At 38.2% G+C, this 25,708-nt stretch overlaps 1 protein-coding gene across 1 annotated transcript; it reads right to left on the bottom strand.

Moving 5' to 3' along the window:
* Nucleotides 1-87: 87 nt before the first annotated feature.
* On the bottom strand, nt 88-25,627 carry LOC106882829 (merlin). Its single transcript, XM_089341241.1, has 15 exons — nt 24,929-25,627; nt 20,723-20,851; nt 19,064-19,270; nt 18,278-18,429; nt 18,051-18,126; nt 17,107-17,241; nt 16,505-16,579; nt 15,508-15,621; nt 14,647-14,769; nt 13,938-14,069; nt 13,005-13,090; nt 12,189-12,291; nt 9,618-9,766; nt 7,933-8,092; nt 88-551 (listed from the first exon to the last, which is right to left on the bottom strand). Exons 1-15 carry the CDS (start codon nt 25,031-25,033, stop codon nt 501-503), a joined length of 1,797 nt encoding a protein of 598 aa, XP_089197367.1. The 5' UTR covers nt 25,034-25,627; the 3' UTR covers nt 88-500.
* Between the last annotated feature and the right edge of the window lie 81 nt (nt 25,628-25,708).

The raw sequence follows: 25,708 nt of genomic DNA, 5'->3' as shown, positions 1-25,708 counted from the left end.
TGGTAATCTGTTTAAATTTATGCAGAGCATGGATAAAAATCCATGTTAAAATTAAAAAAAAAAATAATAATCTATATTTGAAAAAAATCTCTATAAAAAATAATACAATATTTTAATACATTATTTCCAAAAAATTAGCAGAGTTTGTTGTTGTGGCTGTTATTGTTATTTTTCCTCTTTTTCTTCTTCTTCTTATCAATAAACAGTTCAAAGATTGCATAGAAAAGTTACATACTGAGATGGGGGAGGGGGGAACAGGAGACGGGGTTTAAGTGAACCATTTTGAAAAGGTAGTGGAAGAAATACTAGTTTTTCAAAATAAGTTTTTTAACAAAAAAAAAAATTATATTTATATATGCCTTGATAGACATAGCCACCAATGTTATTCAAGTGTTTGCTTGCCCGGCATTCTGTAAATCAACAAGAAAAAATATAAAGGGATGGAGGTGGGAGTGCAACAGTCTCTAATTTTTGGGGGATGCAAAACACCGGGAACTACTTCATAGTTCCTCGAAGAACGCGACCCGTGCTTTGCCCGAAGTGGATCGGATCTGAAAAGTAAAAAGAAAAAGAAGCAGAAATTAAAATGTCTAATGAATATTAATTGAACAACATAAAGTGTAAATAAAAGAGAAAAAAAAAGTGTAAATACTGGATTGAAAGAATAGGATTGAAATAACTTGATAGGAATCAACAAAAGAACAAATGTTTGATGGAAGCATAATTTAACCATTTAGCAGATCCAGATTCTTCTGTTGAATCCAAAGCTTGTTTATTATCTCTGCCTTAGCAAAGGCGGAGCTAGTGTTTGCAGTTGTCGTTGTTTGTTTGTTTGTGGAGAAGATATCTCAGGAACCGCTGGATGGATTCAGTTGAAACTTTCAGAGATGTTTGGCCTCCTGACTGGTACAAACTGATTTTGGGAACGACCCAGATTCTGGACTATTTTTCCTGTTTTTTTACTTAATTTTTGAGAGCAGTCTGGTTCATTTTTAGTATTCTCGTTTGTGAGAACAGTCGAGTTCATATCAGATATTCTCATTTTAAAAAATCATCTCTGGCTAAGTTGGTGTTGCCTTGAGCATGTTCCCCACATGGTGATGGATGACAGGTGGTTGACTATAAACCAAATAGCTAATGCTATGAGCATGTCCTGTGAGAGAGTTGAGAATATTCTGTACAATGAACTCGGCATGATGAAGGTTTCTGCTTGGTGAATGCCATGTCTTCTGACACCTGATCGAAAGTGCACAAGGCTGATCACATTACAGGGAAAACCTGACATTGTTTCAGGCAGATCCAGCTGGTTTCCTTGAATGTTTCCTAATCCAGGATGAGTGTTAGCTTCATCACTTTGAGCCAGAGACCAAGAGACAATCCATGCAGTGGAAACACCCCTTCTTCCTTGCTCCCAAAAAGACCAACTGCCAGGAAGGTGATGGCCTCAATTTTGGGGAATACGAAAAACATTGTGCTTATTGACTCTCTTCAAAAGGGCCACACCATCAGTGGAGATTACCATACCAACTTGCTGAGGCAGTTATGGAAGGCTATCAAGACCAAAATGCCCAAGAAAACTGACGAAAAGGGGTCTTCTTTCATCAGGACAATGCTCCAGCTTGGACACCTTTGGTTTCAATGGCTGCTGTGCATGGCTATGGCTTTGAACTGGTTGGTCACACTCTCTGTTCTTCTGACTATCATCTGTTCCCCAACATGAAAGAACACTTGGCTGAGAACTAGTATCGCAGTGACGATGGTGTCATATCTGCTGTTGGTGTCTTTTTTTGAGCAACAGGATGACAGCTTCCTCACCAATGGGATCCAAACACTGCAACAATGACGGAAGAAGTGTGTGGACTGCAAAGGGGAATATGTTAAAGAATAAAACCCACATTTGGTCACATTCCATGGAAGTAACTTGGTCAGACTATGAACTTTTCAGCTGACCCTTGAAGAAGATATTTTCCTAAGGTACTGCACAGTGGGACTGAACCTGAAACCATGCGGTTAGGAAGTCAATGCCTAAACATATATAGAGGAAATTTCATTGAAACCAAACATTTCACTAAATAAACCTCCAATTGTTAATAACCAAAACTGAACAAAAAGATCAAGGCATTGTGGTGATATCACCTTTCTTCTGTCATTTGGGTCACATCTGATAAATATCTTTCCCACATCTTGATGTGGCTTTTTATGGCCTCACTTCCGCATGCCCAAATACTTTTTATGATTTATGCAATTTTTCTTTATAACTCACAATTCATTAACTGTTTCTAATGTTCCACTTGTTTTGTTTAGGGTTATTTATTTTGCTTCTTTCATAAAAGTTTTGATGCTTTTTTTGTTACTTATAACGTTTCTGTGACATGTTTTCTGTTTAGAGATTTAATTATTGCTGCTGAATTCAACAACCAGTTTCCAGTTGTCTGTGAAATGGAAAAGTAGATCTAAGTGTTTCTCTTTTCCATTTCACAGATATTCATAAAATATTTTTCACAAAACAAGCATTATCCACACACCTACCTACACACTCCACACCTGACTTACAAGACTTTCATGAACCGAGGACAATCCTGTTTCTCCCAATAGAACTAAAACACAATCAGTATACCAATCTATGAGATGTATAACATTACAACTCCTGTCTTTTCATCAACAAAATATAAGTGAAAAACTTTTGATCGTTTTGATATTAACTCATCTGGGACCGAACCTGGTTCAATGATACAAGCTTTCTTAATTAAAAGAAAGACGTATTTCAGCAGAGATATGGTAACAAAAGAGTTAAAGTGATCTAAATTAAAAACCTTCCATCAAAATTTCATGTTAGTTTGTGTTTCTGCGAGGTCATGCGCTGTTTATCTTGATATAAGATCACCATGTTGCATACATATTGTTGTATTGTTACCTGGTGTACCCTTATCAGACGGGTAGTCATGATGGGTATAATGGGCTTCGTATATTTTACCCCAGTGTCACTTTGATGGCATGCACTGCTCTCTCTCTCAATAATAATAATAATAATAATAATAATGGAAGGCGGTAAGTCTATTACATCAACCGCAGTGCATAACTGGTACATATTTCATTGACTCCAAAAAGATGAAAGGCAAAATCAACCTCACCACAAATTGAACTCAGACCATGAAGACAGACAAAACGTGGCAAAGCATTTTGTCCACTGTGCTAACAATTCTGCCAGCACACCAGCTTCTCTTTAGTTTTCATTGATGTCCAACAGAAGAGAGTCTATCTGTTGAGTCCATCAGTAGCGAGTCTATCTGTTGAGTCCATCTGTTGGCAGTTCTGTTTCTATGTCTCATCAATGGAATCTCTTCAATGTTATCTTTGTTGTGGTTGGTTTCTTTTTTATTTCCTCCCAATATTTTCCCACAAACATTCCTTTTAATTCCCTGTACAACTGACATGTTTTATTTTCACTAGAATTAAATTTTCAACACCACCACCTCCCTCCGCCCACCACCACCATCATTTATTATCCGTGTTCCATGCTGGATGAATTAAATGTACATCTGATCCATTGAACCAATGACTTTATAACATTAATTCTGTGTTAATTACCTCCCATTTTAATTAGTCTGTCTGGCTGTCTCTGCACATTTAAACATTCTCGTTCACAAATGTCTTCATTCTGTACATAGAGAGAAAGCACGCGGCAGAGTGGTTGAAGTATTTAGCTCACAATCATAAGGTCGTGAGTTCAATTCCCAGTGGTACACTGTATCCTTGGGCAAGACACTTCATTTCTCATTGCCCCACTCCACTCAGCTGGCAATAATGAATAGGGCCTGTATTTCAAAGGGCCAGTCTTGTTACATTCAGCATGTCACACTGAATCACTCTTAAGGGTACACATGTCTGTCGGGTGCTCAACCGCTTGCACATTAACTCCACTAGCAGATTATTCCGTTGATCGGATCAACTGGAACCCTTGTCATCGGAACCAACAGAGTGCCAGTTTGTATGTATGCAAATTATTGCAAGAGCAGACGGAGTTTTATAATAATTACTTCAAATTTTTTTTTCTTACGATTTCATCAAAAATCTATTTATTTGTTTTCTTTTCTTTTTCTGAGGAATGCTCATTAATTATTCCACATTTTACTCCACCAATATTTCATATTTTGTTGTTAGTCTCTAAAATCTCAAAGCACAGTTATTCATTATTATTATTATTATTATTTATTTATTATTATTTTTTTGTTAATTATTGCAGCTAGAAACATCTTTTTGTTATTAATACTGTTTTAATAAATTAAAAACCATTAACATAAATAAAAGAATGAAATTTAATAGATGTGCTTAGTGAATACCGAAGACATTAATTGCATTTTGCCCACACATTCGTCTCGTTTTTCCATGCTCTGATAAACTACTCCAAGGGTTGGCTATGTACGATCCTGCCCCACTTCCGCCAATCAAATGTTTCAGCTAAGCACATTCCATCTTGTAAATGTAATCTAATAACCAGCACAGCATGAGTCCAAGGAATTATGTGAAGATAGAATATAAGTACATGATACCGAGATACTGATGGGGATGGCAACAAAACCACCACCACCACCACCAATAATAATAATAATAATAATAATAATCCTTTTTACTATCGACACAAGGCCTGAAATTTTAGGGGAGAGGGTCTGGTAGATTACATCGACTGCAGAACTTGAAAGGATAAAAGGCAATGTTGACCTCGGCAGAATTTGAACTCAGGATATGGAGACAGATGAAATGGCGTTAAACATTTTGTCTGGCAGGCTAACAACAACAATAATCCTTTCTACTGTAGGCACAAAGCCTGATATTTTGGTGGAGGGGTTAAGTCGATTACATCGACCCCAGTATGTAACTGGTACTTAATTTACTGACCCTGAAAGGATGAAAGGCAAAGTCGACCTCAGCGGAATTTGAACTCAAAACGTAAGGACAGATGAAATACTGCCAAGCATTTTGCCCAGTGTGCTAACGATTCTGCCAGCTCACCACCTTAACAACAACAACAACAACAACAATAATTATTTGAAATTGCTGTCACAAGGGCAACTTGGGGGAGGTGGGGATGAGTTGATTACATCAACCCCAGCGTTCAGTCGGTACTTATTTTATCAACTCCAAAAAGATGATAGGCAAAGTTGACCTTGGCAGAATTTGAACTCAGAATGTAACGATAAGCGAAATACTGCTAAGCATTTTGTCTAGCAGGCTAATGATTCAGCCAGCTCACTGCCCAAACAACAACAATAATAATAATAATCCTTTCTACTCTAGGCAGGAGGCCTGATATTTTGGGGAGGGGGCCAGTTAATTAGATTAGCCCCAGTGCGCAACTGGTACTTAATTTATCGACTCCGAAAGGATGAAAGGCAAAGTCGACCTCAGCAGAATTTGAACTCAGAATGTAAAAATGGATGAAATGCTGCTAAGCATTTTGCTTGGCATGCAGAGGGGAGAAATTTAAAAGCTTGAAAGTGTTCGGACCTGACAAAATAGGAAACGTGTAAGGCGAAGGAGGCACGGAAGTCATCATCAGATGAAATCACTGATGACGAATACTGTGATGAAACCTTCCCAGAATGTGGGGAGCGGTCGAAATTTTGGCAATTCTGAAAGTTCCACAAAACCTTGGGCACAAGGTGACTATATGAGAGGGAGAGGGGGAGAGGGAAAGAGGGAAGGAGATGAGAGAGAGAGAGAGAGAGAATAAGGGTTAGAGAAACAGAAAGGGTGAGTTGGTGAGTAGGTAAGGAGTGTGACAGATGGTAAGAGATGGGGGGGGGGACCAAGATGGATGCAGTGAATATCATGGTATTTGGGGGGGGGGGGAAGGAGGGAAGGAAATAGGAGTGGGCCAGGCGGGAGGAGGAGGTGATAAGGGACAGTAATAGGGATACAGTGTGAAGTGCACGGAGGGGGAGGGGGAGGTAGGTAGTCTCATTTACTGCACATGAATGAGTAGTACCACAATTGGAAGATTGGTGCAGGAATGGGTGTTAGAAGATGAGTTCTTGGTGGGGGGGAGGGAGAGAGAGAGAGGAGGGGGAGAGGATAAGGTTTCTAAGTGCATTTACTGGAAGATATCAAAGCTCTAAAAGTTGAAGTAGTGGAATCATGGTATAATAATCTTCTTCTTCTTAATGTTTGAGACAGCAGAGGGGGGGACAAAAGAAACAACATGTCATTTGAGATACGGCTGTCAAGACACACAGACAGATCCATCGTCATTGCTGAATGTCTGCTTATTCATGCTCGCATAGATCAGACACAATCTTGTTGAGGTGGATTTCCACAGTCCAATGCCCTCCCTGCCGCCAACCCCCAACTGTTTCCAAGTAAGGTGATGTCCACCCCAGCATGACCAGGCACAGTTTTCACAAGAGATGCAATATGAAGGACACGGCTTGTGTGATGATGACGACATTCATTTACAATTATGACATGGAGTCAAGGCAAGAAGACAGCAACACGTGTGTGTATAGGGCAAAAGTGAAAAAAACCCCTTTGGTCATAAATGACCATGGGCTTGCCCCTAGAAAGCCACCCTCTCCAAGGCACAAGGTTGTTTATGGAAGACCAGTAGTCACGCATGCATACCAGCCTCCCCTCACCACCCCCTGATGTTATCCAAGGGAAAGGCAAAAGGCTGATACAGCTTGGCACCAGAAACGTCACAACTCATTTCCGCCTGGCCAGTTCCTGTCAAACCGTACCACTCATGCTAGCACGGAAGGCAGACATTAAACGATGATGATGATGATGATATACATACACACATGTGCATGCATACACACAACGGGCTTCTTTCGGTTTAGGTCTACCAAATCAACTCACAAGGCTTAGGTTGACTTGAGGATATAGAAGACACTTGCCCAAGGTGCTTCACAGCAGGACTGAACCCAAGACCATTTCTTTTTAAACACAGCATCTCCATACGAGATTTTACCTCAGACAACAATTGCAACATCTTGCCTCACAATGGTTTGTCTATATTAAGTAGGATACTGAGATGGCAATTTCAACTTTAGAATAATTTAAAGATTGTCTTCAGTGTACAAGATACAAGACAACATTGCTGAGAGAACGTATGGAAACAAGGAAATAGATTTAACAGCTTTATTTACAGAAAACTTCCGGAACAAATGATGGAACGTACGTATGTATACATAGATGGACATGACCTGTAACATAACTGTGAAGATACAGATACCAGATGGAGACAATAATAACAACAACAACAACAATAATGAATTGAGAGAAAACAGCTGATATGTAAACATCACCAGAAACAGTCTCAGAGAATGATCTGGTGACCAGAGATTAAAATATGACAATCCACACAGAAAGAAAATTAATAGTAATCAATGAGATATTGTCAAGAAATGGCAGAGAAAAAAAAGGGCTTCTCAGTCTAAGAATCAACTCAAACTTTATTACAAACTAGCATTTTTACCTTTCCTAAATTAACTGTTTCAATACCAAATCACCTGAGACCAACCTTGATTCTATGATACAAATTTGATGATCGAAATTAAAACCTTCCATCAAAATTTCATATTAATTTATGTTCCAAACATCAGTTTAATAACGACAAAGTTGTTTTACTAAATTCTTTGGTTTTTTTTTTTTTCAAAATTAATAGTAAAAATAAAGAATAATAATAATTATAATATAAAAAATAAAAGCGGTGTATTTTAACAGAAATATAATAATAAAACGGTTAATCTTTTGGATTCTAATCTATGCTTCTAAGTTTAGAACATTTTCTGTAAGTGCTCGGCAGACTGTTATGAGAAACAGGTCGTCATCATCATCATCATACATAAACACACACACACACACTCGCACACACAAACACACACACACAGAGGGAAGATTGTTTTAAATTACGGAGAAGACAAATATTCTTACCCTCCTAAGTGTAGAGTATTTGGTGTCTCCTCTCGTTACACTTTCTTCATGCAATCGATCCAGTTCCGTCTGGTTCTCCTCCACCTTCAAAACTTCAATTTCTGTCTTCAGGTCTTGGAGCTGTTGATGCAGGTGTTTACTTTTCTCCATATACTCTACTCTGTTGCAAGAAACAAAAACAAAAATCTGTTATTATCATTCTTATTACAGCTGCCAAGCTGGAGCACAATGCTTTTGAGAAAGTAGTTTGGGCTTCAGTTTCAATTTCCATGTGGAACTACTATTTTTTTTATGACAACCACAGTTTTCCCCAAAAGATACAAACGGGTAAAGAAAGTGTCGGGTGGGGATACAGTCATTTAATTGACTCCCTTTTGTCAACTTTGCATCTCAAATTGACCCTTTCAGGGTCAATGAATTAAGTGTCAGCTGACTAAAAAGGTTTGGTGTAATTGACTGGCCTCTCCCTTCAGAATTGTTGGTCATGTGCCAAAATAAGATTGTCAATGTTATTATCATTATTAATTATATAACTGGGTTAATGAGCTGGCAGAATTATTAGTATTTCAGAGGTGCAGCCTCCTGGCTTGCCAGTCCTCAGTCAAACCGCCCAGCCCATTCCAGCATGGAAAGTGGAAGTTAAACGATGACGATGACGACGATGATGATGATGATGATATAAAGCTTAGCAGAATTTCTTCCTGCTTTTTATGTTGAGTTCAAATTCTGTTGTGACTGATTTGCTTTCATTATTTCGGTACTGATATAGTAAGAACCAGTTGAGCATTGGTGGGGTCAACGTAATCAATATAAGCAAAAATTATTGATCTTACCAAAATTATTGATCTTATCAAGATTATTGATCTTATGCCAACATTTGAAGTCAAGTTTAATTATATCCGTTCTCTTGCATCTCATCATCACCACCATCGTCATGAAACACATAAAAGCACTCAGTCCACTCTTTAAGGTGGTTGGTGTTAGGGAGGGCATCCAGCCGTGAAATCCGTGCCAAAGCAGACATCTGGAGTCCGGTGCAGCCCCCTGGCCTTGCCAGTCCTCAGTCAAACTGTGCAACCCATGCCAGCATGGAAAGCAGACGTTAAACTAAGATGATGATGATACCAACCCAACCCAACTGTGGCCACTCCCACTGGTTCTATGACAAACATTTTGTTTGAAAGTGATCTAAATTAAAATCTTACCAACCACATGGTTCCGGGTTCAGTCCCACAGATTGGCACTTTGGGCAAGTGTCTTCTACTATAGCCTCAAGCCAACCAAAGCTTTGTGAGTGGATTTGGTAGACAGAAACTGAAAGAAGCCCACCATATATATATATACATATATATGTGTGTGTGTGTGTGTGTGTATGTATATATATATATATATATATATATATATATACACATAAATGTATGTATGTATTTGTGTGTCTCTGTGTTTGTCTCCCCACCATTGCTTGACAACCAATGTTGGAGTATTTACATCCCCCTAACTTAGCTGTTCAGCAAAAAGAGACTGCTAGAATAAGTACTAGGCTTACAAAGAATAAATCCTGGGGCTCGATTTTTGTTTCGGCTAAAGGCGCTCCAGCATGGCCACAGTCAAATGACTGAAACAAGTAAAAGAATAACAGAAAATGAGCTGAAATTAACGATTAATTCATTAAAATGTGCGTTTACCTTTCTTTCTCGATTTTAAGAGAAAGTTGATCCATATCACTAGTTTTGGGGAAATCAAAGCTGGCTTCCATGGCATCGTCCCCACCACAGAAATCAGCAATGAGACCGACATCTGGGAGTTCCAGGTTAGACGTCAATTTTAAGATGCTCTGAAATAAAAAAAAAAAAGGAACAATTAAAATTGGAAAGATATGAGAAAAAGTGATCATCATTGTTTTTATGTCTACATTTCCAGACTTACTTTGGTCAGACAGAGTTTAGTGAGGCAGATTTTCTATGGTTGGGTGATCTTCCTGTTGCCAACCCTTACCGGTTTCCAAGCAAAGTCAGACATGTTTATATGGGAAATTGGAAATGAGGGACACAACTTGTATGACAGGGACACACAGCCAGGTAGAAAAACTACCCTCAGCTACTGTGTCTGTTTTGGCAGGGATCCTACGGCTGGATGCCCTTCCTGTCACCAACCACTCTGCAGAGTGGACTCAGTGCTTTTTATGTGGCACTAGCAAAATGTGAGGTTAGTTTTGCCAGTGCAACATAAAATGCACCCTGCTGGTGCCTTATAAGAAGCACCCATGTCAGTGCCTTGTAGAAAAGCACCCATGCGACACCACATAAAGCACCCTGCATATTCTGTTATGTGGTTGGCATTAGGAAGGGCGCCCAGCCATAGAAACCAAGCCAGAATAGAGCATTGGGACCTGGCCAAAATCTCCAGCTGGCCAACTCCTGTCAAACTGTCCAACCCATGCCAGCAATGAGAAGGGACATTAGATGATGATGACAACAACAACACTGAGATGAAGGAAGAAAACAATTGAGAGAGAAATAGGAAACATAAGGCTGGGAGAGGTAAAAAGCAAAGAGTAGAACGAACAGCTTTACTTTATACACAGAATCTACATTATGCTTTATCTCCTTTTTATTTAAACTGACCATGTCCAGCCCAAATATTCTACCCGTTTTGTGTCAAAACTAGCCAGAACTGGCCTCTCAAAGCCACCCTACAATGTCATTCTAGAAATAAGCAATCACATCATTGAAATCTTAAAGCTATGAGATAATGCATGATTAATTCAAAACAATGTGAACTAATAAGCATTACATTTGACAGAGTAATCTGGGCGCTGAAGGGTTAAATGGAGACAAAACTAAAAAAAAAAAAACACGTTAGAGTAAAAAGGGAGGTAATTCAGAACGTCAACCCTCCTCTTTGTAACGAAATGTTAAGGAATTCAAGCCTTTACAGAAACAACTTATTTTTACATGGAATTTTCGAAAGGCAAGAACCAAATGCTTCTTAGAGTGGTGATTCATGGACAAAAAGGTACCCTTAAGTTTCCACAAATAGGTGGAGGCATGGCCGTGATAAGAAGCTTACTCCACAACCACACGGTTTTGGTCTGTTATAAAAAATGCTGCACCTTACAACGGGATATCACAGGTATGTAACTTATGTTTAGAAGAAATTCTGAAATCATCACATCCGGGGAAAACGTGATAAAGAGACACTCCAAGGTGAACATACCATGTAAACACAAAAGCAAAACATTGTTTCTGGAATTTGCAAAAAAACATTTTGAAACAGAATAACATCAACAACCCTCAGCATATTATAGAACAAGGAACACAAACCAACCAACCAATATTCAAGATGCTATACACTAATCACTGTACCACCAGAAACAATTAAAAGGTCACCCAAAGAAAGTGTTAATTCAGACAGTGAACGCCAACAGCTGATGGCTGGAGTGGATGTACCTGCTGACCATCTGGCTTCATTGGAGATAGTCATTCTTTAAACGAGATCAAAGGAATATACGACCCAACCCTGACATCTGCAGACTGAATACCAAAACATGTCCAACATCACCACACACCCCTTCCCCATATAATTACCATTCCTTCGTCTCTTTCCATCAACTTCCTCTCCTCCCCACCAAATACTCACAGAGGTACCCACGTAACTCAACCGACCTTCGACCTGGTCAGAAAAGGGACAAACATCCCTCTAGCAAACGTCCATTTAATGTGATATCACCTGAAGAAATGGATCCATGAAGACAATCAATCCGATGCCAACGGATACTATGGACTACATTGTAATCATCCCAGAAATATGGACTGTAGCGTATAACGATGCATTAAGGTGTTTATAAATTCCATGCAAGGTTTATTATTATTATTATTATTATTACAATATTTATCCTACATTATATCGGTATAGCTCGATGTAACCCCCCAAAAATTGGTTCACCAGTCAGCATCATTAGACTGTGGCCAGCAAAATTGAATGGGAGCTTTGTTTGTATATTCATACGAATTTAAAAGATGTGTGGGTGTGGGTGTGTCTTTGTTCCCCACGACCCCTTTTCATCTCCATAACTTAGCAGTTCAGCAAAAGGAACCAATAGAATAAGTCCTGGGGGTCGATTTATTCAACTAAAGATTCTTCAAAGCAGTGCCCCAGCATGGCCACAGTCTAATGACAAATAAAAGATAAAAGAAATTTAACAAAAACAAAAAAGAAATAACCCCCCCCTCCCCACTTGCTTTCATTGTACTTACATCATGTGACGCTCTTGTAATCTCGGCTAATTTCTCGTTTGCTTGTCTTTCGGCCATTCTGGCTTTGATTACTTCTTGTTTCAGCTGTTCAGCCTGACTAGCTCTGCAACAGAAATAGGGAATTAACATCTCATAAAACTTTGATGAGCTGGAGACGAATAAAACTTTGACCATTTAGTGTTTAAACTGACCACATCTGGCTCAAATATTCTACTTGTTTTATGTTCAAACCGGTCAGATCCAGCCTCTCTCACCTACCCTATAATGTCATTCTAAAGAAAAAATAGTAACCACACAGAAATCTCAAAGCTACAAGATACCTTTCAAGTGTTGGGCCTCATGGAAGCAAATTGGCCGATGCTGGTGACACATGAAAAGCTCCTTTCGTGTGTTGGGCCTTACAGAGGCAATGATAAATGACCAAGACCTTTGGCATTATGTCATGCTTGAGAAGAAGACCCATGAAGCCAAGTAAAATCACAATAGTGGCAGACACTGGTGTCATGCAAAGGGCACCTGTGCTGGTGGCACATAAAAGCACCCATTACACTCTCAGAATGGTTGGCGTTAGGAAAGGTATCCAGCCGTAGAAACGATGCCAAATCAGACTGGAGTCTGGTGCAGCCCCTCAGCTTACTAGCCCTGGTCAAACCGTCCAACCCAAGCCAGCATGGACAATGAATGTTAACTGATGATGATGATGATGATGATGATGACAATATTGAAAGTCAAATTCTTTGGGTTTTTTTTTCTTTTTCTCAGAATAAATTTTTGTTAGGAACAAACTTGGAACAATTGAAACATTTTCAATCTCACCTTCGACCAGAATCTTCCAACAGCGTTGCTGCCATCATCTCAGCTTCCCTGGCTCGACATTCCATAAGCATGCGTTCCTCGTCACTCTGGAATCACAGATGGTTTGTAAGATGAGTAAACGGAAGAATTCAAAAAGATACAATACCCAGAAATAAAGGAGAAAATTATAAACCGATTCTATCTTTGATTACAACACTTTCAGAACATTCTCCACCTCAGCTTATTAAGTCATCTGGGTAACAGAAGGCATGTGGCTTAGTGATTAGGGTACAAGACTAACGATCGTAAGGTCACAAATTCGTTACCCATGAGTTCATTGTGGCCTTGAGCAAGATCCTTTATTTCATGTTGCTCCAGTCCACTCAGCTGGCAGAAATGAGTGGTACCTGTATTTCAAAGGAGCCAGCCTTGTCACATTTTGTGTCTGACTAAACCTCCCTGAAAATTACATTAAGGGTACACGTATCTGCGGAGAGACTCAGCCATGAATTTCCAAGAGCAGGCTCTTCTATTGATCGGGTCAACTGGGACGTTTGTGGTCATAGCTGGTGGAGTGCCAGGCTGGGGAGGTAACAGAAACTAATTGCTGCCTCCAGGGATTCTCCTGGGCTGACACGTAAAAGCACCCACTACACTCTCTGAGTGGTTGGCGTTAGGAAGGGCATCCAGCTGTAGAAACTCTGCCAAATCAGACTGGAGCCTGGTGTTGCCATCCGGTTTCACCAGTCCTCAGTCAAATCGTCCAACCCATGCTAGCATGGAAAGCGGACGTTAAACGATGATGATGATGATGATGATTTGAGAGTTATCTATTTCTGTTGCACTTGTGATGCTCATGTGTATATGTCACACATAAATGTTTAACGACAGGTGTTAATGAGTTCAAAGAACAAAACCTGACAATATAACCCCGAAGGTCCTCGAAAGACTCACTTTCATTGCAGAGATCTTGATACGTTGGATTTCTGCATCAACTTCAGCAGATTTCCTTCTGAGTAACACAGCTTCTTCTTCTGCAATTCGGGCCTTTTCTGCAAGTAAATCGGCAGATTCTTCAGACCGCATCTGTTAATGAACGAGATTAATTAGAATTAATTGACAACTCCAACAGTAGAAATCAAAGAAACAAAAAGAAAAAAAAAAATGAAGGAAGTAAATTAAAAAAAGGATGGCAAACAAAATTAATAACACAGTTTTGTGTTGATTGAGTGACTCAGAGGGGCTGAGATCATGAGCAGAAGTAGTGGGGGAGCATCATAGCCATGCATTGAGAGGAATTCTTTGGGGTTTGAATAATTCACCTCTTGAAACATGGGAGTTTCGTTCAACATCCTTAAACAACCCTTATTCAGGGACCCTTTGAGTGAGATGGGCTACTCGACCTGAAGAAAATTCTAACTGGGCCCCTACCTGCAAGGCCATGCACTGTTAACCTTGATATGAGATCATGTTGTGCACATATGGTTGCGATGCATGTGCCTGGTGTACCCTTATCAGACGGGTAGTCATTATGGGTATAATGGGCTTCGTATATTTTACCCCAGTGTCACTTTGATGGAATGCTCTGGTCTCTCACTCAATAATAATAATAAATAATAATAATTAATAATAATAATAATAATAATTGGAATTCTAACATTACCAATGCTTCATGTGCATTTCGCATTTCCTCCTGCAAAGCAAGTAATTTTCTTTCTAGTTCTTGTTTTTCACGCATGGCTTCTTCTTTTAATTGTTTCTCCCGCGCAAGTCGTGTCCGGTCAAGCTGAAAGACAAAGTATTCAGTAAAAGTAACTGCCATAGCTAGAAACGAGCAATCGTTGTTTTTGGCCATCACCATTCCTGGTTTCCTGGTAAATTTTGTTTTTAAATGAAGGAATATTCAAACTGGTAACAACAGTTGTCAGACCTATACGACAATTGTTTTCAGGATATCAATATGGCAATAATTTCAACTTCTAATCTCTAAAAATGCATCTGTATGCCAAAAAAATTTATTCAACCAGCGATGGAATATAACTGAATGTTAATTCATGTAAGGGAGAGTACTTTGCCCATCATGAGATCTAGCCAGACATTTAGGGTTTATGCAATATTATTATAACCTTTTTGTCCCCCCATCTCTGCCTTCGTTTCAGTTGATTCTGAAAATAATGAAGAATTTAGTGAAATGACTTTGGCATTATTAAGTTGATGTTTGGAAAATAAACAAATTAACATGAAATTCTGATGGAAGGTTTAAATTTTGATCATCTTAAACAGAAACCTTGGGCTCTCATTCCTAAGGTATTTAGCATAATGGTTAAGAGCATGGGCTATTAACTCCAATATTCCTCTAAAATGAAAAACAGATGACTCCAGATATTGTCATATATCTTTCATTGAACTGATTGGTGAGACAAAAAAATAATTGACCTGCAAATTGGTGACCTAGCAACTAGATTCTTTTATAAAAAAAAAAAAAAAGAACATTTCATAAAAATCATTATGAGCTCTGTGTTACCTGTCTTCGAGCCTTTTCTTCTCTGGCATGAGTTTTCATCTGTTGAATTTCCATAGAATCTGTTCTTCGTCTCCTCATGTATAATTCACGGTTCCCAACACAGAGTTCAAGAATCTGAAAAGCAAATAAATGAGTTAATATAGGGATTTCTTTTTTTTTTTTATGTAAGGCTAATTTTATAATTAGGAAGTGGTTGTAATTGATTAGAGGGACCCCAATAATTTTTTTATCAATACTATCTCTAACTCTCTGTTGCATTCCTTTCACACTCTTGCAAACCAACTCACCCTTTTTGCTCCTTTAGAGTCTCTCTCTCTCTCCTTTATTCACTTTGTTTCTGATAATGTTAACTTGTGAGTTACTCAATGACCTCACCAGTGCTGGTGCCATGAAAAAAAGCACCCAATTTTCTCTGTAAAGCGGTTGGTGTTAGTAAAGGCATCCAGCTGTAGAAACAACACCAAAGCTGGATGCTCTAGTTAATGCCAACCACTTTACAGAGCATACAGGCTGCTTTGGTGCTTTATACATAGTGCCTGTTTTAAAGTGACTTAAATATAAAAATTTAAAAAAACCTCCCATTAAAATTTCATGTTAGGTTCCAAACCCCATTTTAATAATAGAGTTCTTTTACTAAATTCTTCATTATTTTCGAAATTAATTACCACAAAGTCTGTATTTCTTTGGAAATAGGGCAACACAAAGGTTCAACACCCAGCTGTTCTTATATTACATTCATGCTCCTTTTTCCACTGAACATTTCTTGAGTTAAAAAGACTTGGCTGACACTGTTCCTGGTTCTATGATGCTCACTTCCTCTTTTAAAGTGATTTAAATTGAGGATTTCCACCAAAAGTTTCATGTTGTAATCCAAACACCGGCTTAATAATGACAAAGCTATTTTACTAACTTCTTTATTTATTTTCAAAAGTAAAACAAAAGCAATGAACTTTCACAGAAATATTGCAACAAAACGGTTAAATAAGACCAAACTAACCAGTTTGTTGATTCGAACTTTTGGAGCATTGAATACAAAGTCAGGGGATTTCTTATCCATGGGTTTGATGGTAAACTGGAGAAAACAAAATTGAAAAAGACAAAATTTTAACCACACAGCTATATATGTATCCATTATACATTCTTACCAATCCTTCCTCAACAAAACACCCTTCCCCTGGAACTCTCCATCATCCATTTATCCCTTCCAAACCCTACATTAATTATCAGCTACAATAAATCCAGTTTAATTATGCACCAACAGCTCTAAAATAAATAAATGGTAAATTCTTCACATCAAAAGAATAAAAAAAAAATTTGAAAATGGAAATTTCTAAACAATTGTTTAGAAAAATAATTATAAATGATTAAAAATAATATATTTTCTGACATACGAGATGACATAATATGTTGTGTAAACGCCCAAACAGTGTCACTATCTTTCCAAATTCTGCTGCATTTCACATGGAATTATTGGCCCTCCAAACTGGTCCTGGTGTACAAATTGACCTACATTTTTTGGTCTGAAAAATTCAACTCATATGCTGGAGAAAAATGCTAAACAAGAAGAGAAATTCATTTGACAATGTCTGATGACTGTACCTTTTTATCTTTAAAGGAAACTGTCTTAATCTCACACCAGGGAAACGATATTTTAGCTTCAAGGCGGTTATCTCTTTCATAAATATTTAAACCATGAGCATCAACTCCTAACCAAAGGTCAGTTTGACGTTTATTCTGGAAACAGACGGAAATATATTAATTATTTATTGGTTAACTTTCACTTTATATGTAGAAATAAATTGCAACTGGCTGTTAAACGATGCCTTGATATATTGCATACAAGTCTAACCTATGCAAGCATGGAAAAATGGATGCAAAACAACTGCTCACACTTTCATACCCATATATATATATGCAAATATATACATATATTACATGAAAGGGGGGGGGGGGGAGAGTGGGGATGGATGTTGCTTGAGTAGAGGAGGAACACGACAAGCCATGATAGCCACTACACATTCTTTATTTTCTCTCCCTGTTTCTTTCTGTGGAAGAGCGTAGACTCGAAATGTTAAAGACTTCTTCACTTCCTGAGCATTAAACTAATACATCTGTTTGTTGTCTACACAACCTGTCTTTGTCTTTTGATTTTTGTGAATTCTACTTATATACACACACACATACACGAAGGGTTGCTGTAAAGATGATGGTTGTTGGACGTTAAAAGATGATGGTTGTTGGACGTTAAAAGAAGATGGTTGTTGTGAATAAAAAGCATCTTTGATAAAAGTAAGCTAATCACAAATGTGACTTATGGATTGCTTCTAAACCTGCAACAAGTCCTGTCTATGCTGTTAGTATGTTCATGCGGACGTGACGCACACTGTTTCATATCATTTCTGACAAAAACACAAAAAGGAGAATCTTAGCCAAGGAACTTTCTTCCGAGAGAATGCAGCTGAAAGAAGACTGACTTTTGCAGGTCTTCATTCAATGAAAAACAGAAAGTAACAAAGAAAAAAACTAAACAAAATAAGTGATACCTTGATCTGAAAATAGTTTACTCCATACATCTGGAAATCTTGAACAATCTTTAAATATTCCATCTCAGCTTCATCCCTAAAAAAAAAAAAAATACAAAAGGAAAAAAAATATATGTAAGGGTGTGTTGACATAACCGTCTAAACCTTTGCAGACAGGGCCCCAACACAGCCTCTGATTCAATGACTAAAACCAGAAGGAGAAGATACAAAAAAGTGACTACATGTACCTTGGCAATCCTCTATGATCAGCATACCATACTTTGATTCTCTCAGCCCACATTTCAGGAGTCATCTGATATTGGTCGATAACCCTCTGAGGAAGCAGATCTTCACTGGATAACATCCCAGGTTTATAGTTCCCTTCATCATAATCTCCTAACTGGAAAAGGAAATTGGGAAAAAAAATGAAATTCAGTTATTTCTTTTACTTTCTCCTCAATAATTAGGTACGGACATGGATGTGTTCTTGAGAAGTTAGCTTTCTCACCCTCGTGGTTCTAGGTTCAATCCCCTGGCATGGGTTGGACGGTTTGACTGAGGACTGGCAAGCCAGAAGCCTGCACCAGGCTCCAATCTGATCTGGCAGAGTTTCTACAGCTGGATGCTCTTCCTAACGCCAACCACTCCAAGAGTGTAGTGGGTGCTTTTACATGCTACCGGTACGAGGGCCAGTCATGCGGTTCTGGCAACGGCCACGCTCAAAAGGTGTTTTTTATGTGCTAACTGCATGGGAGCCAGTCTGGTGGCAATGGCATTGACCAAATTTGAATGTCGCTTTTCATGTGCCACCGGCACATGTGCCAGTAAGGCGACGCTGGCAACGATTGTGTAAGCAATTTATTTGCACGTAATTTTTACTACCAACAAAATCTTAAATGGATCCCCAATGGAGAACCCCTGTGTGATGGCAATGGGCTGACAAAGCTTCATAAGTCGATTTAGTAGACAAAAACTGAAAGAAACACACTGTATGCATGCATGTGTGTGTGTGTGTATATAATACTACTACTGACCTTGGCTTGGACTGCGTATGAAGCAAGAAGAACAGAAGCTTCGGGTGGGCAGTAAATGTCCATGTTAAGAATTGACTGCTTGACTTGGAGAAAAAATAAGTGTTGGGTGATTTCTTGGATAAGTTCTTCAGAGACATCTTCAGGAAAGAGTTTGGCAAGAAACAGAAATGGAATCGGGTTTTCTTTGGGTACATCCTGATTTAAAACCTAAATTTCAAAACAAGAAATGTAAATTATGGTAGAACATGGAAAGCAATACCCAAATATCTTAACTCTTTTATTACCATTTCTCTTGAAATGCCTTTGTTTTAATTAATTATGAAAATATCGAAGAGTTTATTGAAATAATTTAAGTAGGAGTTTAGAACTTATGTTAACAAGAAATTTGACTGTTTAAAACAGGGAATGTGTATCATAGAAATAGGGGCAGTCTTTGACAGGTTTTCTTGAAAGGGTTAACACAAGCAATGCTTATGTGTCTGAGTCATATGTATGTGTACATATGTCTGTGTGTATGTGTGTGTGTGTGTGAACATTATTGACGTCATGTACTTAATATGTGTGTGTTTTCAAATGCTTTTAGGCTGCAGTATTTCATCCTGGGAAGGTCCCTTTTAAAGACGTAGTGCATTAAAAAAACAAACAGTATACTTCAAAGCCATCAGCATCACCATTTTAAGGTCCACTTTTCCATGCCTGCATGGGTCAAACGAAATTCATTGAGGTATATTTTCTATGGCTGAATGCTTGTCCTGTAGCCGACCTTCAACTATTTCCAAGCAAGGTAATATTTCCCCATGGCTGGACATGCTTTCAGATGATTTTGGTAAAATTTCTACATCTTCATGCCATAGGTCTATGTGATATCCTATTCTAGATTCTCTTCCAATAAACTAACTGTTAAAAATAGACTGAGGTCATCAGAGATACGTCATACAAGCATAATGACTGAAGCAAAATCTGCATTTATTATCAAGGAAACAAGCTGGCAGAATTGTTGAAATGCCAGATAAACTGCTAAGTGGCATTCCCTACAGTTTTATGTTTTGAGTCCCAAATGTTGACTTGGCCCTTCATCTTTTTGCAGTTGATAGAATAAGGACCAGTTGAGCACTGGGGTTCGATATAACTGATGAGCCCTTCCCCACATTTCTGTGTCTATACAGGCCTGTAGTTAGAACAGCGTTTTTCAACTGGGGTTCCCGGGAACCCTAGGGTTCTGCAAAAGGTTCCTAGGGGTTCCGCAAGAAAGAGTGAGCTAAGCTAATGCGAATTTCATGATCGTTATATATATATATATATATACAGGGTGTCCACAAAGTCTGGGTACATGGAGTAAATAAACTCATAACATAAACAATTAAATATAAGAAATAATAATTTCTTAAAGTATGTGATAATCCCCATGTACCCAGACTTTGTGGACACCCTGTATATATATACATACACACACACACACACACACATATGACATTTACTATGTGAACTATGGTGAAAAAAATATGAGAAAGATATGGTTTATAATATTTTTTGTGCAGGGGTTCCTTGAGATGTGTAATTTTATTTTAAGGGTTACGCAAAGGTAAAAAGGTTGAGGAACACTGAATTAGAACAAATAAACTATTTGTGAATAATTAAAAATATAAAAATATTTATTACCCTTTTATCGAACTTTAGCCAGGCAACATATCCTTTGGAATCGACAAATTGTAAACCAAAGTACCAAGATTCACGGAGACCAATCGTTCGACACACCATTTCGAAAAGTTCTTTGCCTGTGGTTCGTGACTGCAAAACAAAGAAGGCGACAATGCAACATTTTGGTAAAAAATACGAGAAATGTAAAAACTAACACCATTAATAAGCAACAACAACAAAACTGGACTGTTTGGATTGATTCACAGAGAAATAACATTGAGTTTATGAAGAGAAATATTTGAAACATAGAAACAAATGGAAATGAGATACAGGTTGTTTTTATGTTGTTCCATATTTATCAAATAGACAATTTTCTTATCTTTTCTTTCTTTTATTTGTTTCAGTCATTTGACTGTGGCCATGCTGGAGCACAGCCGTAAGTTGAAGAAATCGGCCCTAGGACTTATTCTTTGTAAGCCTAGTACTTATTCTATTGGCCTCTTTTGCCGAACCACTAAGTTACGGGAACGTAAGCACACCAACATTGGTTGTCAAGTGAAGGTGGTGGGGACAAACATAGACACACAAATATATATGCATTTATATATATATATATATATATATATATATATATATAATGAGAATGTATGTCTGTGTGTGTGTCTGTGTGAATCCCTAAAACTCCAGAACTACACAACCAATTTCATTCAAATTTTTGCCGGTGGCACATAAAAAGCACCAGCCGATTGTGACTGATGCCAGTACCCACTGACTGGCTCCTGTGCTGGTGGCACATAAAAAGCACCATCCAAACGTGATTGTTACCATGCCTGCCTTATCGGCTCCTGTGCCAGTGGCATGTAAAAAGCACTCACTACACTCTCGGAGTGGCTGGCATTAGGAAGGGCATCCAGCTGTAGAAACACTGCCAGTTCAGATTGGAGCCTGGTGCAGCCGCTGGCTCTCAGTCAAACCATCCAACCTTGAGCAAGTGTCTTCTATTATAGCCCTGAGCTAATCAAACCCTTGTGAGTGGATTTCAGAAGAAAGAAGCCCAGAGAGTGTGTGTGTATACACTCTTGTCCTCAAATCATGTGATGATTATAAACATGCATCACTGTCATACACGTGATGGTGTTCGTTTCCAGTCTACCATAAAAAACCTGTCTGGTCATGGGGAAACGTTATCTTGATTGGAAACAGGTGAAGGTTGGCAACAGGAAGAGCACCTGGCCCCAGAAAAATCTACCTCAATGAACCTTACCTCTGACACTGCAAGGATGGAAACGTAAGACATAAAACAGTAATGATAATGGTGATGGTGATGATGATGGTACTGATGTATATCTTGGTTTTCTGAATAGGTACACCATTGTCATGTTGCTACATGTGTCATAAGAGAGGACAAACAAAGGTTTGTGACAGGAAGGACACACACCAGTGAAACACTGTCTCAGAATGTCCTGTCCAAATACCAGCAATGGCAAACCGGACATAAAAAACTATGTTGTTGATCACTTCCTGTTTTATTCCTTCCAAACATTTTAGATTTTTCATTCATGTTGCTGATGTCGATGATGATGACTTCAGTAAAACGAACAAAAAAAAAAACGTTCCTTGATCATAGTTTAATTGAGTTCATGTTTAATTAAGGTCATGTTTAATTAAGTTACATTTGTTATTATTTGTAGTATTTTTAGGGCTGCCACACCTGTCTTTTTAGCAAAATATTCAGCTTTTTGCAATCGAAGCAGATGTTTTTATATTTCTTTCTTTTACTTTGGATCAATTATCATAAAAAGGAAAATAAGACCCTTGCTTTATGCAAATAAAATTGTTTCTAAACCAGACATCTGAAAGTCCCCTTGCCTGTGGATTCTGTAACTTAACATTTTAAGTCCAATAAAGTTTGTACAACACCTCACAGACCCCACTCCAGCCTACTGACATGATCCACAGACAAACCAGGGCAGAGTCTATAGTACCCACTATGGGTTGCAAGCTCGGGAATGTGGAAACCCCATGATCTCAAAAGCAAACAAATGTTAAATGCTATTCTCTCCATATCTGGTTTCATATCAGACCGACCTTTTCCTAGAGACAAGCTTTAACAAAAGCTGAAGGATTCCTCACTCCCAGGATGCCAAACATCAACCCAGAATTCATGAGGAGCTGTGCTGTTGCTAGATACTCATTGAATCTATACTGGGTTCCTCTGTCATTTTCACAGGTCTTGTTTTTAGTCCTGCTGGGTTTCTAGCAACCCTCTCTCACCAGGCAAGGTTAGTGAAGGGGCCAGTTTAGTTGCTGACGACCCAACCACACAACAGGTTGTACTGGATTCCACGTTACCAGGAGGGCTCATGAGACCTCACAAGTGACCTGACAGACACATACATCGTGCTTCAGCACAATTTCCATCTACCAAATTCCACTCACAAGGCAGGGATCAACCTGAAGCTAGAGAAGACATCTGTCCTGGGGTGCTATTCAGAGGTAGTAAGATCGAACCCAAAACGTTTGTATATAAAACATCAACAAATGGATATTGTATTGCAATATATTAACGGGTTCATTAGGAGATTCAGAGACTCCATAATACCAAACGATGATCTGTCACCTCTAAACGAGGAAGCGGATATAAACGGGTCGAGTGTAGCTTCTATTGTTTCCATTTATTGATGCCGAACACCGAATAGGAACTGAAGTTGTGTAACTATTATAGAACAGCAATATTACAGAAGGCACTGATCCAGTATGGCCGTAACCCAGCTGGCTAAAAACAAACTAACAATAATATATGTGCCCGATAAAAGATATTTTCATCGCATCAAATGGCTGTGAAATTTGGTTATCTCATATAAATAAACTTTCTTAACTCCTTCGCTGTCGTGTCTATATATGTGTGTGTGTAGAAATTTGAGTGTGTATGTGTGTATTCCTAAAGAATACTCGGGAATTATCTAGTGCGCCAAAAAACAAAACAAAAAAAAACGTAAATTCTTCAGTTGTATATGTTTTAAGCATCGTAGATGACGATTCTACGAAAAACAAAAAAGTTTTTGTTGGCGGGGGTGTGTTGATGGGCAGGAGGATGGCTCATTCCACCCCCGCCCCAGCCGTTGGCCCACCTTTTCCGTAATTTTTGAGTTTTGACCTTCTTTTTTTCGAAAAACAATTTCCTCTTAAGATTTAAAGCTTTTAAAAAGTTACGCGCATAGTTTTTGGCAAAACACAAGTCTAAGACGTTTGAAAAAAACATAGATCGGAGCAAAATTTTACAAAAGGAAGTAAATAAAACTAAAAAAAACAAATTGATAAGTTACGAGGGAAAACGAAAGGTGTGGGGGGGGGGGGAGCACAACAAAAAAATCTTCCATCCCACCTTCCTTTGCTTTTTTTTGTAACATAATCGTCATCTGCGATTCTTAAAACGCACACATGCGAAAAAGATAGGGTTGAGGGGGGATGTGCGGGGCACTTAACAATTTCCGATTCTTATAGGAATGTTACATATCAAAACAAATAAATATGTTATTTGTTAATTAATCGGCAGAAGTTACAAAATAACTCCAGGGACGAGAGTTTCCAGCGTTGGAACTAAATGAAAACTATTTTAAGAAGTTCCGATGCAAAAGAACTTTCGGTGTTAGTATCATATATGTAAGAATGCTCCAGCACTTTAACTGCTATTTCTAAATTTCGGTATGTGGTGAAGCAACTGTTGCTGATCCCTTAATTATACTATTTTACTTGTTTCAGTCTTTTGACTGTGGCCAGTTCTTTACCGATAATGGTTTTTTACATACCGAACTACTTGGTAAAAATTATTAATTATTAGTTTATTAATAAATTAATAATCCTTTACCCTATATCTGTAATGATTATATATATATATATATACACACACACACAGACACATATATTTATAGACACATACACGTATGTGTGTTTGATGATTTAAAGTATGCAAACACAGGGCAGTTGTCGAAATGAATTGGACAGAATTTAATAGTAAAAATACACTAAAAAATTGAAAAAATCTGACTAGCGAGACTAAGATTCTCGACCGAGAAGAATCGGTAAATCTTACGAACCGACAGGAAAAAACTTCGTGAAACTTAGGAAGTTTCAACTTCTATATATGTATATGTGTGTGTATTATTTATATATATACATAGTGAAAGAGAAAGAGAGACAGAGAGACAGACAGAGGAATGAACTTACTTCGATGACAAACTGAAGCTCAGCATCCATAGTGGCCACCCTGACGGGATAGGTTTTGGTATTCGACGACACAGATGCCACTTTCTTCATATTTGCAAATGGCATTTTGTATGAATTGGAATAAATCTAAGATAAATATCCACACTTTTAAATAATTCCCCCAAAAAACCTGTTCGTTCACTTCATCCAGTTGTTCGTTAGGTTATTGAAGAATTCTGGCAAACGTAAACAGTGCAAAGTTTTCTTTCTCTTTTTGAACCCATGCAACACATGCAACATTTGCTTTGGCAGCAAAATAGAAATATATATAAATATATATTTATATATAATATATGGTGAGAATAATCGTAGAGGATCGGGGGTAATAATATTATTGTTATTAAAGCAACAGGTTTAAAGGAAAGTTCCTAAGAATGGTTTTATAAATAAATAAATAACAACACAGGAATCCGTTTCTTGGAGCATTTGACGTTATTTACACCGAGTTAACTTCATATAAAGTTAATAAGACAATCACAGGATGCTGAGATGATCGGAGATAAAACGTAAGAGTAATTTCCCGATCTAAACAATCGTCAACGTATATAAAAACCGATCAATGATCGATCGATCGAGATTGGAATTGGTCGAGAAATGGTAAATTGTGGAGATTCCTGTCTGTTGGTAAGTGCTGCCACACAGCGGACACTCACTGACAACAAGTAATCAAGATAGATAACTCTAGATTTTTTTTTAGTTTCCTCTTGTTTATTCATTGCTGCCATCTAGTGGCTGATATGT

The sequence above is a fragment of the Octopus bimaculoides genome, chromosome 24 (genome assembly GCF_046866305.1).
Source record: "Octopus bimaculoides isolate indiv1 chromosome 24, ASM4686630v1, whole genome shotgun sequence".
Classification (NCBI taxonomy): domain Eukaryota; kingdom Metazoa; phylum Mollusca; class Cephalopoda; order Octopoda; family Octopodidae; genus Octopus; species Octopus bimaculoides.
This window is presented reverse-complemented; position numbering and strand designations above follow the sequence as displayed.

Bases quoted from the DNA above. Each gene is read 5' to 3' on its own strand.
- LOC106882829 (XM_089341241.1), bottom strand. From the start codon at position 25,033: ATGCCATTTGCAAATATGAAGAAAGTGGCATCTGTGTCGTCGAATACC. The intron at 19,271-20,722 runs GTAATAAATATT...TTTGAAATTTAG, and splicing joins GGCTAAAGTTCGATAAAAGG to GTTTTAAATCAGGATGTACC. The intron at 552-7,932 runs GTAAGAATATTT...TTTACTTTTCAG, and splicing joins AATACTCTACACTTAGGAGG to ATCCGATCCACTTCGGGCAA.